Here is an 18,953-nt window from a genome sequence, read left to right as displayed (position 1 = left end):
ATTCAGAGAATTCAATATCCTCTAGTGTTATCCAAACATGTGTGTGGTGCACAGATACACATGCAAGCAAAACACCCATACACATAAAAAGAATAAAAATAAAATTTCCTTTAAGTTAAAAAAAAAAGTTAAAACCTGTAGACAAAACCATGGGCTTTTGGAATAATGACCTCATGTAGCAATAATCAGAGATTCTGGGAAACTAGATGATCACACCCTTACTGCTCCAGGGCCTGGAAACCGCTGGGGCTGCCGAAGGTGTTCATGGGCAATTATCACACTGTCATCTCCTTGACATTGAACATACAACTGAATCACTTCCTCCTCTAGAGCTAGCATGTACAGAACAAAAACAAGCTATTTTACTTCACCTATGCAAAATGCTAATAGGAAAATAAATCTGCACATCTTACAGTCAAAACACAGCTTGTAACTGGTTTTTCTGCTTCTGTTCCCATTCACACTAATAATGCCACGTGAACTGTGGACACAAATCTTACACCTGTGCTCCAGGACCTGCCAAGGCAGCATATCTAGAGGCACATTCTCTCTCTGCCACCACCCTGCTCTCCCTGTCCCTTGAACAGAGCAACATATCCCTACCTCAGCTTTGGTAATAATGGTCCCTCTGTCTACAATAATTCTTCCCAGACAGTCACACACCATACCTGGCTTCATAGTTCCTTTAGTTCACTGAAATGTCATTTTCTCAAGGTGCTGGACACCATGAACACACTATCTAAAGCTGCAGTAGCTTCACACACATACACACACACACACACTTCCTATGACATCTCCCCTCCCTGATTTAACTTTCTGTTTAACACTTATCATTAACCTGCCATATATGCTACTCTCTTATTCTGTTCATCTGTCTTGCCTACTACAAAGTAAGTGTCATGGGGCAGGGCTGTTCTGAATGCCAATTTATCAACAGCCTCTAGAACAGTCCTGACACATAGTAGGTGTTCAATAAATACTTGTTACATTAATTACTCATATTCCAAGACAAAACACAAAAAGATAATGAATAATCACTCCTGTCCATCCCCTAGCCAATACAGTGCATATGATATAAGTGGTATCCTTCCTTCTCAGAGAACTATGGAATAAGGCAAAGAACAGGAAGGGAATTTATTTAACGAAGGCTTATTACATGGCAGGAACTTTGCAGTCACAGTAATCTGTACTTGTCTAAAATTGCAGGCCATTCACAGTGATCTATAAGGTAAATATCGTTATCCTGGACTTAATAGGAAGGAGACTGACTCAGATGAGTTAGATAATCTGCTCTATTGTTGTAGCTAACAGCCAGGATGTAGGCACAGCTCTGTAGGCTGCAAAGGCTCTGCACTTCCTCCCATTTTTTTGAAGTAGGGGCTTATGTAGTCAGGCTGGCCTAGAACTCTCTAGGTAACCAAAATGACCTTAAATTTCTGCCATTCCTGCCTCTATCTCAAGTGCTGGCCTCTCTCTGTGCTCACTCTACCAAACAAGGAGAGTGGATCATCAGACCTATGGAAGTGAGATTTATGGGGGGGGGTTGTTTTGTTTTTTTCCACAGAGGTGCTTGGAACCTGTGCCAGACTGCACCGGCCTCCAGCCTGTGACGTGACCCACAGCATGGTTCTAACAGAGCCACACTGGAGACTGAGAAGACTACAAAGGTGACCCAGGAAGAGTGCTACCTGTTGAGCCTGGCCTCCAGGTGGCTGCTGAGATACTCAGATGGGAAGATGGTGTGTTCAAACACAGAGAAACTGTACACATGATTCATTGCCAGTGCCAACTCGGTCAAGTTTAGATGTAGTTTGTCCATGCTGAAAAGAAAAGTGGAATTTGGTTATGAGTCTGGCCTTGTCTGTTGGTATCTGGGAAGGAAATGTGGGGCCATGTTCCTCAGACCCCTGCCGCTCTTAAGGGACACTCAGCCTAGAATAGCACACAATGATGCTCTTCAAAGTCAAGTAGAAAATTTACATAGGTGCTTTTCTGTATCTGTCAATCCCCACCACCCTCTCTACCTTCTCCCCCCGTACCACCTCCCCTCTTTCCTGTTCTCCCTCCTTTAATGCAGCACCCATTTGGCCCTCAGGAGCCAGGACCTCACTTAGTGACAACGCTGCGGTTCTTCCGGTGACTCTCTGCTCCAGGCTTGTCCCTCTCAGGCTCTCCTTTCCTGGGAGCCTGCCTCTGCTTCATGGACTTCTTGTTCTTGGCCTTGCTGATGGTGGTGGCACAGTGCTTAGGGAGGAGCTTTGGAGCAGACACAGTGGAAGGAGAGACGAGTGTCATGGCCACCCGGCTTCTCTTTCTCTAATGGGACCTTTTGAGAATGTGCTCACCTCTTTCAGGGTTCACAAGTACCCCCCATGTACAGCCTAAGTCCTACAATGGTAATGTTTTTCCAGGATGAGAGCACTGCCCCCCCCCACCCACAATGAGGCCTTTTCTAACAGACAAATCCAAGGAAAAACAGTCAGAGATGAGAGCTCCACTTAAACTTGTTTGTAGGGTCTCAACATGGGGAGACAATACTTTTTGCTAGATAAAACCATCATCCCATAGGCTGTATCCCTTATATTCCGTCTCATGAAGATAGTTGCTCAGACTACCATGGCCCTCCAAAGTTCACTTGTGCACAAAATTCTTTTCTTGTTTCTTCTTTTTCTTAAATATGTGTATGTATATATTCCTTGCTAGCTAGCTCAAAGATCAATCCTGTGTCTCTCCCCTTTTCCATGTAGCACTACAGAAAATACTAGCCATCACTTGATACTCAAGTTGCCTCAGGGAATCACTTTGGGACTACTTTTAGAACAGATAAGAGCCAAACAAGAAAATTAGTTTTGTTAGTTTGTAGTCACACTTCCTATCCTTAAATCCATATTCAGTCGGTTAAAATAAAATAAAATCTACCATGATGGACAGAGATACACTAATATGAAAGTATTTACGGTTGATTCATAAATCAATATCCAAAGATGTAACCCTATTAGTAATGGCATCAATAATTATTTACTCAAAATGTTGACTCTGAAGCACACTTATGTGCTTACTTACAGCAGTTCTGTGAACAAACAATTATTCACACAAGACTTAGTCATTCCTGATACAGCACTGAGCAAGCCTGTTTACCATGCATGTGAATGGTGAATAAAGCTGTAAGTGTCCTCATTTGCATATCTTCTGTGCATCAATTACTTACATTCTTTCAACATATATTTGTACTTCCCTTCCCCTTAAACTGGTACCTTTCTTCTTGATACTCACACCCGAAGCCTAAGAAGTTAGTGCTTATTAAGCTTTACTTAATACAAGCGCCAACATTTATTGACTGCTGTATATACCAAATATTTAGTGTGCTCTATTTCATTTAATCCTTATTATACCTCTGTGAAGAAAGTAATTTTATCTTTACTTGTTACATTAGAAAATGAAAAAGATGGGTAGTACAGTTACTCTCTATCTGTATTCACACACTTACACATACTGTATATGTACAAATACACAGACACACATACCTTATTTCCTCTCCTACCAAAGTTGCAACTATTCTGACTCAGACCCAGGAAGGGTGGATAGTCTGGGAAATTCAAGAATCCAGTGACAAGAGCAAAACAAACTTCTGAAATTTAGGTTGATCTAATCATGACCAGGTGTTATGAGTCAGTCAAGGAAGGAAGAGAAAAAAAAAAAAAAAAAAAAAAAAAAAGAAAAGAACATAACTCTGGGATCAGTAATGGAATGTTTAAAAATGTTCAGTAAAGTTGTAATCTGGGATGCTAATGAACAGAAAAATTAGACAAGATAGAGATCTGGGGCCATTGTCTTCAGCATGTATGCACCACACAAAGAAAACAAAGTTCATCTCCCAAAACTCTTCAAATAGAGCACAAATTTGAGTGACATTTTCAAGTAAGCGTGTTTTTAAGTGCCTCTATCCACTGAGCATATATCCAAGATACCACCACAGGTCCTGTGCAATCAAGGACAACACAAAATCACAAAATTACTTAAAACATTGGGACTTTTTGGATGTGTTATTGCCATTTCCTATCCTTAAATCCATATTCAGTCGGTTAAAATAAAATAAAATCTGCCATTTTGTAACTTACTTGTGGAGTTCTCCAGCATGAACTTTGTAGATAGCTATCCCAAGTCACAATGTCAGAAGGTTGTATATTGTGATTCTAATCCCAAGAGAGTGCCTGGTGTAAATATACTGAAAGAGGAATCCTACCAAAAACCAAAGCTCACAAAAGCCCTACCCCTCCTCAAGACAGAGAATGTGTCCTGTGAGAGAGAAACAAGGGTAGCCGGAAGAAAGGGCACTGAGGGTGAGAAAGGAGACTGAAGCAGGGTGAGGGGCACCTGCTCGCTCAGGTTCCGCTGCTCAGCACAGATCTCCAACACGCAGTTGCTGGTCTGCTTGGCCAGCTCTTCCAGGAAGGAGTTGCAGTGGTGAAGACCATGGTTCTTCAGGTGAGGGTACTGTGGGAGAGGACCGGGAAGAAACAATCACATGAAGGCTACTTCCCTTTCCCCACACTGTCCTCACTCCTAGCCTGAGCCATCCTCTACCAAGGGAAAAAGAATCAAAAGACCAGAAAGAAAGGGTACATTCTATATCAAACTGAGACGTTTGGGGTCTCATCCACATACTCGTGCCTACTCCCTTCCTAGGATCAAAACCAAGCCCTGGAACTGTGTTCTGAGAAAGAAAGAAGAGACATGACTAGAGAGATATTAGAGCTTGAAAGACAGGATATCCACCTCCTCGGGGCACATTTCATGAGTGCAGTGGACAAAATGAGCACAAATCAGGGGGAATGCAATGGTGTATCGAAGCATGGAAGGTTCCTCCAGGGTCATAGCAAACATCTTCTCAAAGGTACGGAGATGAAAGCTGCAGAGAAAGAAGATTGAACACCAGCACTTAGAACCAGACCCTTCCAACAATTTTCTTCATTCTATTTGCACTCACTCCTAGTTTCTATCCTAGAAGTAGGAGGTAACCAAAGAATCTTAACCTTTCCTGGGCTTACAAGGGCTTCCAGGGCAGCACAATCATAACCTTCCCTTTCCTGAACAAAATTCACAGTTTTTCCCTGGCAAGCATTGCCTGTTCAGGCCATCTCCTTTAATTCTGAAGTTCCCAATTTATATTCCCCTCAAAATATGACACTTGGGTTTCAGAAAACCTACTTAAATTAATTGCATGAGACTGTCTTTCCTTCATAAGTACTATGTTTGTGTGTGATAGCATGTGTGTGTCATAGCTCTCCATTTCTATAATCTGCAGAAAGCAGACACGACAGTCATGTAGAGTTACCCATCACAGTGGTCAATTAATTATGGTCAAGTGGCATCTGTTGAGGACAATTAAGTATTCATTGTCCAACAGTCCTTTTCCCTGCCCTCTCAACTATTTCTTACTTTCCCAAAACTAAACTTCCACAACGTTCATGTTTCCTTTATTTTATTTTGTGTTTTTGAGACAAGGTCTTTTGGGGCTCACTGGATAGCCTAGACTTGCCTAAAATTCATAGCACTCCACCTCCTAGAGGTGCCCAAGTAATCCTGTTTGTTTGTTTGCTTTCTGGGGACAGTTTCCTTGTAGCCCATTCTTTTCCCTCAGTAAGTAGGCAAGGATGATCTTTGACTTCCTGATCCTCCTTTCTCTACCTTCCAAGTACAGAGATTATAGATACCTGCCACCACACCTGGTTTCATGTCTTTTAAATCTAAATGTCATGACTGGAGAGATGGTTAGGTGGTTAAGAGAGTTTACTGCTCTTCCAGAGGACCCAGGTTCAGATCCTAGCACTCATATCAGATGGCTCACACACACCTGTAACTCCAGTTCCAGAGGACCCACCTCTTTCCTCCATCCTTTGTGGATACCCACACACAAGTGGCATATACACAGAGACAGACATACATTCATTCATTCCCATAAATAAAATAAATCTTTAAATTATAATGTCCCAATAAAATTCAAAAATAGCAACCAAAACAAAATCATAAAAAGATTACAAGAGAACATGGGGTACATACCTTTAGTCCCAAAATTTAAGAGGCAGAGGCAAGTGGATCTCTGAGTTCCAGGCCAGCCTGGTCTACAGAGTGAGTTCCAGGCCAGCTGGTCTACAGAGTGAGTTCCAGGACAGTCAAGGCTACACAGAGAAACCCTGTTTCAGACAAACAAACAAGCAAACAAAAAGCAGAGAGATCAAATGGACTCATAATTAAATCAGAACCAAGACACACCAGAAAATAGAAAGGTCAGAGGTTTCCACCAGCATTTTCTCTACAGAGTCCAGCATCTGGGAATGAAAGATGATGAGGTTCATGACCTTGGCTAGGTCAGGGTTCTCATGCAGGTGCAAAGGTGCCTTCAGCACGCTGGTATATGCCTGTGATGGGAGTTGGGAAGAAAAATAAGGTAAATGGGACGAAGTTGCGCCTTGGGGCTGCAGTCTGATCTGGGGGGGGGGGAGTGTTCCATCCTGTCTAGTCAGCAATTTTCAAGGGTTAGTCTCTGAAGCAGAGTTTAAGAAATTAAAAATGGGGGATAGACTTGTAGAAGATGAGGAACCTGAGAATAGGGCCACTACAGGACAAGAGCCTTACCTGTAGGCGGAACCAATCCAGCCTCAACCCAGAGAAGTCAAATTTCTCTTCATTATCAACTATAAAAACAGAAGCAAATGGACGAGAAAATGATAAAACAGCACCTGGCACCTGGCCGCACAGAACGGCAGGCCTCTTCAGAGTTTTCTTACCCAGTGCTCTGGCTGACAGACCAACCGTATTAGCCCTCGTAAGTGCCCTTCACCTTCACCTCCTTCCAGTTACCTTGCTTGAGACTCAGAGAGGACAGGGTGCTGACAAACGAGGACATGATGACGGACTCCTCCTCTGGACACACAGACAGGTTCTGAAAGAAGAGTAGGAGGTACTGTCAGTGCTCACAAGTCCCACAGGATGGGAAGTGCAGCCACAGGCTCAATCAGTATCTGAAGGTAAAGAAACTGCCAGACGCCCACAGCAGAGAAGGAACAGACAGCACTGCCCAGGAACACACACACACACACACACACACACACACACACACACACACACACACACACACACACCCACACACACACACACACATACACACACACACACCCAGAGCCTCCAATTCTCTTTATTTTTCTCTCCTCCTGCTTAGGAAAAAAATCTGCTGAGATTGTTCATCTTTAGTGTACATCAGCTTTTTGACACCCAAACTGCAGTCATTCAGCGAGAGTGGTTCCAGAAGGAATCTCTAAAGTGTCATCAGCGAGACGCACCTGAATGATGTCGCTGAGTACAAGGACATCAAACCTGGCCAGGTACTGGACATGGTACTGCTGAATCACTTTGATGTGTCGCCGGACCAGAGCCCTGATCTCCTCCAGCAGGAAGAGAAGCTCTGCAATACTCCTGTGAAGATGAGGATGAGGACGGAGACAGGCATCAACAAAACCATGAGTGGAGACAGAGCCATGCAAGGCAGGGATTGAGATGCTCTGGACCATCTGACGTCCCCTTGCCCCTTCTCCCAGTCTAAAGACAAGGTTCTTAAGCAAATACTAACGAGTCAACATAGTCTTCAGGTGTCTTAGTCTTAGTGACATTTTCTGCATGTCGAACCAGCCAAGTGACCTCATCACGAATGAAAGACAGGGCCATGAAAGCAAAAAGGACCTAAGAGAAAACAAAACCTATTAGAATTCTCCACTTAGAAAGTGGATTTTAGTGTGGGGCTATAGCTTAGTTGATAAGAGTGCTTAACTGTCAGGTACAAGACTCTGGGTTCAATTCCCAGAACAGGCCAAAAAAAAAAAAAAAAAAATAGCACCTAGAAAACCACTGAAATAATCTGCAAGCACACAGAAAGCTGAATCATATGACACAGAATCAGACACACATATGTTGGCCCTGGCTCACAGTCAGTACTCCTTCTTCCCCACAAAATATTTAATGTGTGACTTAAAACAGAAAGCAGGCTCTGTCATCAATTAGTTTACACTCAAATAGAGGACAGGCCAAGGATACAAATAGCTGTTAGATGGCATTCTATGCTGGGACCAAGGGAAGACATGAAGCATCTGGACCCTTGAGAGTCACGGAATCAGCACAGACAGACACATACAAATTGATCACAAGAGGTGCAGAAAGGGCAGGAGAGATGGTTCCATAGGTAAAATGCTTGTCATAAAAGCCTGAGGATCTGAGTTCAGTCCCCAGACCCCATATAAAAAGAAGCCATGCATGGTGGCATGCACTCAGGAGACTTCCAGATTCCTGAACTCACTGGTTAGTCAGCCTTGCCTAATGCATGAGCCTCGGGCCAGTGAACAACTGTCTCAAAAAAAAACAAGGTGGACAGCTTCTCAAGAGCAGCACCTGAGGTTGTCCTGTAACCTCCACACTCATGCGTACTAACATGCACGTACACATGTACACACACGTGTACGTACACACACACCATGAGGGGGGCTTGGAAAAGCAGTGTCTCATGAATGCTAAGTCACCATCCACATAGTCATTGGTCACCATCCCTCCTCCAACATCTCTCTTGCCTTAGGACCCAGCAGGCCTGGTTCATCATTGAACACAGTCTCCAACTCCTTCACAGCTATCCGAAGGAACTGCCGACGTTGACAGTGAAACTGGCCACTGAGGAAAGAAAGCAGTGAATATCGTTTTTCCCTCCCTTAGAAGTTACCCAGAAGTAGTGCAGACGAGAGCTGCAGTTGGGGAGGGGTATCAGGAAGAAGGAAGGCTCAGTGCTAAACTCAAACTTAGAGAAAATACAAGCATCTGTGGGACTGCAGGAACTTCTTGGGTGGAGGGTTTTTTTATTGGAGGAAAGTTAATAGGAAAAGGGGGAAAGGGAGAGGGGAGATTGGCCTCTGGGAACAGGAGCAGCAGAAGAGAGAGAAAGACAGGCATGGAAGCAGGGGGAGGAGGGGAAGAAGATGAGAGGCGAGCAGAGCCCTTGACTGCACAGGTGGTGTTCTTAGTGGCTGCAGCTGGGGTCATGTCCCGTCAGAACCCTAAGGGCAGCCGGTACAGATGCCTGAATACTAACACTTATCCCAGCCCCTCCGAGCACATGTCCCAACTTTACCTGTTTGCAATGGCATGCTCCTTGCTCTCCTTGATGTCTGCCACTCGCTTACTGTACCTGGAGATTGACATATCAAGCACAGAGGGTGTCATGCCACTAGTTAACTAGCAGGATTTTCACTCATTCTTCTCACCCTATACAAACAACACTCTCAGCTTAGAGTCCATCCTCATCTAGGCTTCATTCTGCAAAGACAATTACTACAGGGACCAAGCCAGGGTGTGATTATGCACGCCTGTCATCCCAGCACTCAGGAGGCAGAGCAGGAAATTCATGAGTTTAAGACCAGTCAGGAGTAATACATACAGAGAATCTATTCAAAAGAGAAAAAATTAAAGATATGAGTTATGAGAAGAAAGGGGAGAGGAGGAAGAAAGAAGAGACAAGGAAAACAGAAAAGGGAAGAAAATAGCACACCACTGTGGGAAGGAAATGACTTGCAGTGGTCAGATGGGCTCTGCCTTGCTCACACTGTACTGCTGGATACCGTCCATCAGCCATTCTTCCAGATTTGATTGGGGTGAGGAAGGGAGTTACAAATACCACCCCTGTTTGTAAGTAAAAATGTCACCACCACCCAACTCGCACCCCTGAGTACCCCAGGTTATATCCCCACCCACTTTGTCTTGATCTTTAGCTCACCAGTTATCTGTCACTTTTTATCTCCCTCTCTGTTGGCTGTTGCTGGAGGAGAATAAGCCAAGTTCAAAGCCTCTCTTTTCTGGAAAGCCTTGCCTGACCCCGATACCCTGGACTTCACCCATTCTCCCACACCACCAGCTCCTCCAAGACACACTCCTTTCCCACTTCACCCTTCACTGACCCTTCCCATCTCACAAGGCCTTCAACACTGGGCAATCCATTCCTCTGAGGTCAATGTGAACTTTTGAATCACTAAATTAAATAACCTTTTTTTTTTTTTTTTGCTGTGGTTCATCTGCAGTATCTGACCATATTTTTTTCCTATTAGAGACCTGTGCCCAGAATCCCACACTAAGTGGCCTCTGCTCTCTGATCATCCTCTGTCAGCTGCTATCACAGCAATGGGAAAATTTTATATCCTCTCATTTCCCTTCTCCAAGCCTCTACTTTACTGAACTTAGCATAGAAATTAAAGGCATTTGGAATTGAAAACTATCTTAATTAAATCAGGATTCAACTCTACAGCACTGCTAATAGATAATTATTTCAACCTGTATCCAGTACAGCAGACAGACACAAGATTAAGAGTCAAAAAAATCTACAATTATTTCATATTCCCACCTCTCACTGAGGGACATTCAGATTGAGCCTCCTGTCCTCTCATTTACATACATATGTATGTGTATATTACATATATCTATATCTAAGTTATCATAAAGATCATAGAACTTCCTAATTATAAATAATATATATTAAGCTGCTGTCCTTAGTGATAGGAACCAAACAGCTTTCCATCTCACTAGAAAACTTCAAATATATATTTCTTTTTCTGTGACTTCTGTCAAAGACTCATTCTCTCTTGACTTTGGAAATGAGTTCTTTTTACTGTGTTTCTTTGTTCTTTTGTTTTCTTCTTTGAAATGTGTTCTGTTTTCCTCTTGGCAATTTTCAAAGTAGCTTATCTCTATATCTATTTATGGAATTGAAGTATATGTACACCGTGACACACATGTGGAGGTCGGAGGACAATATTTAGAAGAAGGTTTTCCCCTGCACCATGTGGTTTCCAAGGGTGGAACTTGGAACTTTGCCAGGCTTGCTGACAAAAGTGCCTTCACCTGCTGAGCCATCTCAGCAGTCCTTTGGCTATTTTTTTTTAAAAATATTATTAATATTACTAATGAGAATACTATTCTCATTACTGTGTTTGTTTTGTTTAGAGGGTGGTATTTTTGTTTGTTTGTTTGTTTGTTTTCAATGCAGAGGATTAAACTCCAGGATCTTGCACATGCTAGGCAAGCCTTCTACCTCTAAGCCACAGACCTACCCCTTAATATATTGTAAAAAAAGGACAATGAGGGGTATAATTTGATAAAAAGATATTATTAAAATACAGGCTGGGATATAGCTCAGAAGTAGAATGCTGACCTAACACATGCAAAACCCTGGGTTTGATCCCTAGCTTGGAGGTAGAGGAGGGAAAGAAAACTTAAAATATGTTTATCTGAGAACTTAGCAAATATGTCAATTGACAAAAATATGTCAATGGATATTCTCTAAAGCATCTGTTTATCTTGCAAGGCAGAGGAAGGGAAACTCCTGTGTTTGAGGCTAACCTGATCTACACAGAGAGTTCCAGGGTATCTGAGATACATAGAGAAACCTCATCTCAAAAAACAAACATTCAAACAAAAAGCATTTGTTTAAATGACCTTTTTAAGTGAAAAGTAGTTCAAGTGTCCATCAACAGGAAATTAGGGAACTGCACAAGCCTGCTCTTCAAGCTTGGTGACCTTTGACCCATCCCTGGAACACAGGTAAAAGTGGAAGGAGAGAGCAGACTCCACAAAATTGTCTTCTGAGCTCACAGTGCAAGCCCTGAGCATGCGTGCTCGAGCACACACACATACATACATACACACAATAGGAAATTCAAGCCCTATAAGGCACACACCTTTAATCCCAGCACTCAGGAGTCAAAGGCAGGCAGAGCTTTGTGAGTTCAAGAACAGCCTGGTATACACAGGGAATTTCAGGCCAGGCAGTAATTGGGGCTGGGGGGGGGGGGTAGGGAGGGGGAAGGGAGAGCAGAGAGAGACTGAGTAAATAATCTTATAAAAACATAATGAAATTTTGTTCTATTTTTTAATTTAATTTTTTGCTTTTGTTTTATTTTTCGAAACAGGGTTTCTCTGTGTAGCTTTGGAGACTGTCCTGGCACTTGTTCTATAGACCAGGCTGGCCTCAAACTCAGAGATCCACCTGCTCCTGTCTACCAAGTGCTGGAATTGAAGACATGCACCACCACTGCTTGGCTAATTCATTTTTTATGAGTATGTGTGTTTTGCTTGCATGTACTTCTGTATACCACATGTGTGCATGGTGCCCAAGGAGACCAGAAATGTCAGATAGCATGGAACTGGATACAGATAATTGTAGCTACCATATGAGTGCCAGGAATTGAATCCAGGTCCTCTAGAGTAGCAGCCAGTGCTCTTAACTGCTGAGCCATCTTTCCAACCCCTCAGCTGTGGAAAAGAGTAAGTCTCCGCCAGGTGTTGTGACTTATGCCTGAATCTTAGTATTCAGAGGCTGAGGCAGGAGAATTGGAACAAGTCTGAAGCTAGCCTGAACTACAAAGTCATTCCTATCTCAAACAAACAACAAAAGAAAAGAAGCCTCTAAAAACTGATATTCAAAGATAGCTAAAATATAGTAATAATTAAATAAATCTGTAGATATAATGTAGAATTCAGAGCCAATGCTTTTCTAAAACTTCATACATAAGGTTGAAAATATATGCATACTCCTGTACACACACAAACACACAAACACACACACACATACATACAAACACACACAGACACACACACATCTAGCCATATTGGGAGTCTTCGTTTTGTTTTTGTTTTTTCCACATTTGCAGGTGCAGTATTAGCCACCAAAAATAAATGTAGCTAATCTTACCCTTCCCTGAATCCCATGCCTTTCTCCTCCTCTTATAATTCTATTCTCCCTTCACAGTGACACTGAGTTAATTCCTTATCTCCCATTTAATCCTAAACCTACTACAACCAACTTTCCACCTCACCACTCAATTGAGGTTATTCTCAGAACACAAAGATGACCTCTGTAGCCAAATCCAGTAAATGTTTCCAACCCTCATGTTATTTGCTCTCTTCACATCATCTAGCAGATAATGAAGGATCCTTCCTTCTTGCCATGCTTTCTTCCAGAGACCTGATTTTTGTCCTCAATGTCCATCGTGGATTTTCCTGCTTCTGCTTGACCCTTAAATATCAATGCACTCAAAAGTTTTGTTCCCACTCTTCTTGAACAGTTCCAGCTATTCATTCTCATGGCTGTGATAACCACGTCACCAGTTGTCATCTGGTCCAGACAGCATGACTAGTTACTGAATCACATAGCAAAGGCCTGACATACATAACTTTTATGTCCTACAGACATTTCCAACTCAGTATGTTCAAAACTGAATCCACGAGGCTGGAGCAATGACTCAGCAGTTAAGAGCACTTTGGGGGGTTCTAGTCCCCACATAGAAGCTCACAACCAACTCAAGTTCCAGAGGAGCTGACACTCTCTTCTGGCCTCCAAGGGCATTGTGCACACATGGTACACAGACACATATTCAAGCAAAACATTAATACACATAAAATAAAAATAAACTAAAAGTCTAAAAATAAGAAACTGAATCACAGTCTTTCCCCCACACTTACCGTAGCTCTCACGTCTCCACCCTAAGGGATACCAGATGCCCATTCCAGCGATCTTGACATCCTCAATTCTTCCTAATTTACTAAATTAATCCCTGCCTCTAGCTTTGCCCATCTAATCTTTTTCCCCTGGAGCAGTAATCTTCTCTAAAATGCAAATCTGATCCTTTCAACTGCCTCGTTTGAATTCATTCAATGGCTCCATATCCTCTTGAGCACAGATTCAAACTCTTAAGGCAGAGCTTATGATATCCCAATTCACTGTTCCAAACCCAACTTTCACAGTACCACCTTTGTAACCCAAGCTGAGCAACTTGAACCTCTGAGCACATTAGGTTTTTTTTTTTTTTTTTTTTTTTGGGGGGGGGGGGTGTCTCCAAAACTATGAACTTCAAACTAGGTATGGTGACAAACAACTTTTAATGCCAGCATTCGGGAGGCAGGAAGATCTCTGTGACTTTGAGGCTAATCTGGTCTACACAGGAAGTTCCAGAACTACACAGAGAAACCCAGTCTTCAAGAAGAGAGAGAGGGGGACAGGGAAAGAGAGAGAGAGAGAGAAAGAAGGGGGAGCTGAGTGTCTTTGCTGCAACTGTTTAATTCATGTCTACTTGTCTGTTTTCTTTAGATCCTGCAAAGTCAGTGCAAATGCCCGTGATGTCCTTCCTGTTTACACAACACTTTGTGTTTACACACCACAACCCCATGCTCTATCACAAGTTTGCCTGTTTTCCAACAATCTGTAAACTTCTATTTTTTAAGCTCAAGGACAATTTTATTAGGTTTAAGAGAAAACGGAAGGGGGGAACACGGCAGGCAAGCTGTAATCTCAACAGCTAAAGGAAGGAAATTGCTAAAGGGAACAGAGAGAGCCAGGCCATTTGAGTTAGAACAGAAGTCAGAAACACAGCAGACAAGCAACCTCCTGGCAAAAAAGGAGTGAGAGTAAACCTGAGGGGAAGAGTAAGGAAGCCAACAGTGTTAGGGAAGCACATTTAAAAAGATAAGCTTTTCTGAGTAACTCAGGAGCTGCTCCTTCTTATTTTAATAAGGTCTCACTGTGTAGCCCATGTTGATCTTCCTGCTTCAGATGCTGAGTGCTGGGGTTACTGGTGTGTGCCGCCAAACTCATTAATACATTAGAAAAATATCAAGTGCATAATATGATGTGCCAGATCTTTTTTCCATGTGCTTTGCATATGGGAACTCTTCAGAACACTATGAGCTCATGGATACTTCATTCTGTTGTGATTTGGTGTTTTGTTTTTGCTTACTTGATTTTGTTTTGATTTTGTGATAAAGACTTGTGTAGTCCCCACTGGCCTGGAAATCACTGTGGAGCAAGCCAAGGCTGACCTTAAACTCTTGTCCCTCCTGCCTTCATCTCCCTGAGTGCTGCTGTAGTCACATTTTACAGATGAGGAAACTGAACCAATGGCGGGGAGAAATTACGTAACCTACCCAAGGTCACACAGCTCGAAAGTGGCTCAACATGAATTCAAACCAGGCAGTCTGACCTCACAGTATCTTATCCCTAACATCCAGTGAGGCACCAACAAAGAGTAGGGGATGGGCAAATATTTCAAAGTTAGAATTATTCCTGACCACTCATGCTTTGGGGAAAGGGATGTTGATGAGGCTGTAACTCCCAAAACGTCAGTCTGACTTGAAAATCACTCACCCTTTCAAACTGCTGAAGAGGTCCTCTGTGACCTTATGCACTTGCAGCACATCCTCCCGGATGAGGGTGATGTACAGGGAGCCCTGCAGACACAGCTTCCACAGCTGTTGGCACTGGCTGTTGGAGTTGAGGCACCCATGGCAAAGAAGAAACCCAACTGCAAGCGGACAAGAACCAGAGGAGGGCTTTTAGATGAGGCATCCCTGGGAGTGCTGCCATGTCCTTCACTGCAGCTCCCGAAACTTACTTATGATCCACCGCTCCATCACTTCCACAGACAGATACTCGCAGGCCATCTACAAGAAACAGGCAGAGAGGGTCAAGTGGCTGTTTAGGACAGACCAGCAAGATGGCTCAATAGGTAAAGGAGACTGCTGACAACCTGAGTTTCATGCCTAGAACCCACATGGTGGGCAGACAGAACTGATCCCCAAAAGTTGTCCTCTGACCTCTGAACTTGTGCTCCACCCACATGTTACAAAATAAATAAATAAAAATGTAATTTAATTTTTTTAAAATAGAAGTCTAGGGGGAGATGAGTGGTGGTGGCTCATGCCTTTAATCCTAGCACTTGGGAGGCAGAGGCAGGAGGATCTCTGTGAGTTCAAGGCCAGTGTGGTCTACAGAGCCAGTTCCAGAAACAGTCTCCAAAGCTACAGAGAAACCCGGTTTGGGGGGGGGGCGGGGGGGGGGGGAGGGAGTCTAGGGGAACTCATGTCTAGCATGCACAAGGCCCAGGGAGAAATCCCTAGTGCCAAAAACAAACAAAAGTAACATTTCTTTTCCTAGAGTGGATTAAGGCACTTTGATGAAACAACAGCTAGGAAAACTGCCATCAAGATAGGAGGCCCTGGAAAGGGTCTGAGAGGCAAAGGACATCGCTGAGCAAAAGAACCAGGTTGGGCTGGAAGGAAGAACAAATAAAATGTTTAGCATGACAGCTCATCAATACTGAGATACTTTCAAAAAGCTTCAACTCATAATTTCTCATAATCTCTTCCCCCATTGTGTCACTGAATGGCACTTGAAGTGTAAACATTCATTTGGAATTTTTCCATGACCCCTCAGCTTCAGCTGTAAATTTGTGCATGTACATGTTTATGCAAAGTCATGACATCGCCCATCTTCCTCAATCACTCTCTATATTTCTGAGACAGTGTCTCTCGTTGAACATAGAGCTCACGGCTGACTGGTTTAGCTGACCAGAGCTCCAAAGGTGTGCCTATCTCCACTCCCCAGTGCTGAGATTACATACAAAACACTGTCCAGCTTTTACACAGTTGCTACGAATCTGAACTCTGGCCCTCACAGCTGCAAAGCTATCATCTATGTCACACACCCCACCTCACCCCCACATGCTTTTTTGTTTTTGATCTTTTGAGACAAGTCCTGGCTGGCCTCAAACTTGTGGCAATCCTCCCACTTCTCCCTGCCAAGGGCTGAGATTATAGGATTATAGGATACACCACTATGCATTTGCATTTGCATCACTTGCATTTCTATGGCATATCTTCCTTTCAGGACTATAAATTCTTTGAGGGAAGGGTATCAGGCCCATCATAGATGAATAACAACATTATTGCTCAACTGACTCCTAATGCAAATTCCATCTTATGCCTAATGACTCCATTTCTTTTCTGTTTGGGTTTTCAATCAAAGTCTTAACTATAGCCTAGGCTAGCCGGGTACTTGCTATCTAAGCAGGGCTGGCTATGGACATGTAACAGTCCTCTTGCCTCAGTCTCCCAGGAGCCAGGGTCATAAGTATATGTGCCACCCCACCACACTAACTCATCCATTTGTTAATTCAGGCACACACTAAACCTGGTTCAATCAGAAGTGCAATATCAGTCATGACTTTTTAGCTTAAGAGACCAACCTAGAAGCAGGCCCTAGAAAAAGGCTAAAATAGCCCTGGGGCTGATGTTTCCAAAAGAAACACCGAGAGAGAGGGCTTGGCAGAGAATAGCTCTAGGAACAGAAGGAAAGGGGAACTCACTGTGTCTGAATTGGCCGGATTAATCATGGCTGGGGGGCTGCTGATGAGGCTCAGAAGCTGGGCACTGCGCCACTGCTCAGCACCCTGGTTCCTCCGAACAAAGAGGAAGTGCAGGGAGAGGAGGGCTCCACTCACGGCCTGTAGGGAAAAAATAAACCCTCAATATCAAACACGGGATGAATGCTTCTGCTGGGATGACTCTCCTCTCTCTCAGGGAGCTCACCTTTGTGTGAGGTCCAAATTCTTCAGTCAGCTTCTTCAAAGGATGGTCATATTCTAATACCATCTGGCCCAAGCGAGCAAAACTGGGGTCACTGGAGGAAAGCAGAAGAGAGAGGAGTTATGGGCCTTTCCACATACATGTGGAGGATAATGCATATGTGTACAGATGCTGGCATTCCCTGCCCTGTCCAAAGACAGATATCCTAACCTGTGAATTACATATACTGATGTCCAACTGTAGGCATACCAAGCTATGGTTATAAATACTCACACAGGCAGGCCAATGGTGGCACATGCTTTAATCCCAACACTAGGGAGGCATAGGCAGGCAGATCTCTGTAAGTTTGAGGCCAGCCTGATCTACAGAGCAAGTTCTATAACAGCCAGAGAAAGAAGGGAGGGAAGGAGGGAGGGAAGGAGGGAGGGAGGGAAGGAGAAAATGAGGGAGAAAAGGAGGGAGGGAGGGGAAAAGGGAAGGAGGGAGGGAGGAAAAAAGAGAAAGGAAGGAAGGATCACATGGTTTTAGACAAATCCATGAAAGTTTCTCCCTTGTAGGCAAACAGGGCTGAATACATAACAGCTACTGTATAATTTTGCATTTGCTAGTCTATATCAAATATGCCTGGACCCAAATCTCTGAAAATCCCAAAGGGGAGATAAGCACCCAAAGCTCATCCATTAGATAAGACAGACATGGGGAAAGGGACATCACACACAGGACACTGTGCTATGTCTCACTCCCATCTTTCTGGTCTTCATTTTTTTTCACCCTTTAAATACTTATATTGCATTAATAAATGGAGGACAGAATTCTGGATAATCCAACATCCATTTCTATTTGTCTTCCAATTATCCTTAATATGTATTATCTTACAGTACTTACCTTTAATGGCTTAACCTTACTGGTATTAGTACCACCAATACTAAAAAGAATTGTCTTTTCCTTTTATAATAACCTGAAAAGCAAAGTGGAAGCCAGTCCAGGATTATAAATAGATGAGAGATAATACAGAGTGGATAACCCACTGGCAGAGATTCAGTGGTCATCTATATATGAATGTGTATCTTATTTTACCTGGGACACAGCATGGATTACAGGTTTTTATATGGGAAATCATTATATCAAGTTCCTTTGTGTCCACCTATTCTTGCAGCACGACAGGCTCTTTGTCTTTTGAGACAGGCTCCCTCTGTGTAGCCCTGCCTATCCTGGAATTCATTCTGTAGACCAGGCTGGCTTCCAACTCAGAGATTCTCCTGCCTCTACCTCCCTACTGGGATTAAAGGGGTGTCTTTGTCTCCTCCTAACTCACCTGTGCCCATGCAACATCTCATGGGCACAGTTGTACATGCCAATGAGCATCCTGCGGTCCTCAATCCGTGACAGGAGTAAAATGACTGAGGTGTAAGTCACAATTAAGTCCAGGTAGCTCCGAGTGAAGTCGAAGTTGAGATTCTACAAGGAAAATACATAGGAATTGCAAGATCAGTGTGGCCGGTTAACCTGGA

The 18,953-nt window shown here is 43.3% G+C and overlaps 1 protein-coding gene across 2 annotated transcripts in view; it reads right to left on the bottom strand.

Annotated features, from left to right (window-relative positions):
* The window catches only part of Nckap1l (NCK associated protein 1 like), a 60,512-nt gene that overhangs the window by 18,316 nt on the left and 23,243 nt on the right, over nucleotides 1-18,953 (bottom strand). For both annotated transcript variants that reach the window (XM_051190096.1, XM_051190095.1), the window contains exons 5-20: nucleotides 18,758-18,900; nucleotides 17,446-17,536; nucleotides 17,223-17,360; nucleotides 15,471-15,519; nucleotides 15,224-15,380; nucleotides 9,167-9,223; nucleotides 8,616-8,712; nucleotides 7,628-7,737; nucleotides 7,341-7,473; nucleotides 6,862-6,943; nucleotides 6,637-6,695; nucleotides 6,274-6,419; nucleotides 4,777-4,909; nucleotides 4,375-4,494; nucleotides 2,111-2,256; nucleotides 1,689-1,820 (exon numbers count right to left, since the gene is read on the bottom strand). In XM_051190096.1, coding sequence (XP_051046053.1) covers nucleotides 1,689-1,820; nucleotides 2,111-2,256; nucleotides 4,375-4,494; nucleotides 4,777-4,909; nucleotides 6,274-6,419; nucleotides 6,637-6,695; nucleotides 6,862-6,943; nucleotides 7,341-7,473; nucleotides 7,628-7,737; nucleotides 8,616-8,712; nucleotides 9,167-9,223; nucleotides 15,224-15,380; nucleotides 15,471-15,519; nucleotides 17,223-17,360; nucleotides 17,446-17,536; nucleotides 18,758-18,900 — 1,793 coding nt within the window. The remainder of the gene's footprint in view (nucleotides 1-1,688; nucleotides 1,821-2,110; nucleotides 2,257-4,374; nucleotides 4,495-4,776; nucleotides 4,910-6,273; nucleotides 6,420-6,636; nucleotides 6,696-6,861; nucleotides 6,944-7,340; nucleotides 7,474-7,627; nucleotides 7,738-8,615; nucleotides 8,713-9,166; nucleotides 9,224-15,223; nucleotides 15,381-15,470; nucleotides 15,520-17,222; nucleotides 17,361-17,445; nucleotides 17,537-18,757; nucleotides 18,901-18,953) is intronic.

The sequence above is a fragment of the Phodopus roborovskii genome, unplaced genomic scaffold (assembly GCF_943737965.1).
Source record: "Phodopus roborovskii unplaced genomic scaffold, PHOROB, whole genome shotgun sequence".
Taxonomy (NCBI): Eukaryota; Metazoa; Chordata; class Mammalia; order Rodentia; family Cricetidae; genus Phodopus; species Phodopus roborovskii.
The sequence above is the reverse complement of the archived record's forward strand: the minus strand, read 5'-3'. Positions and strand labels throughout refer to the sequence as shown.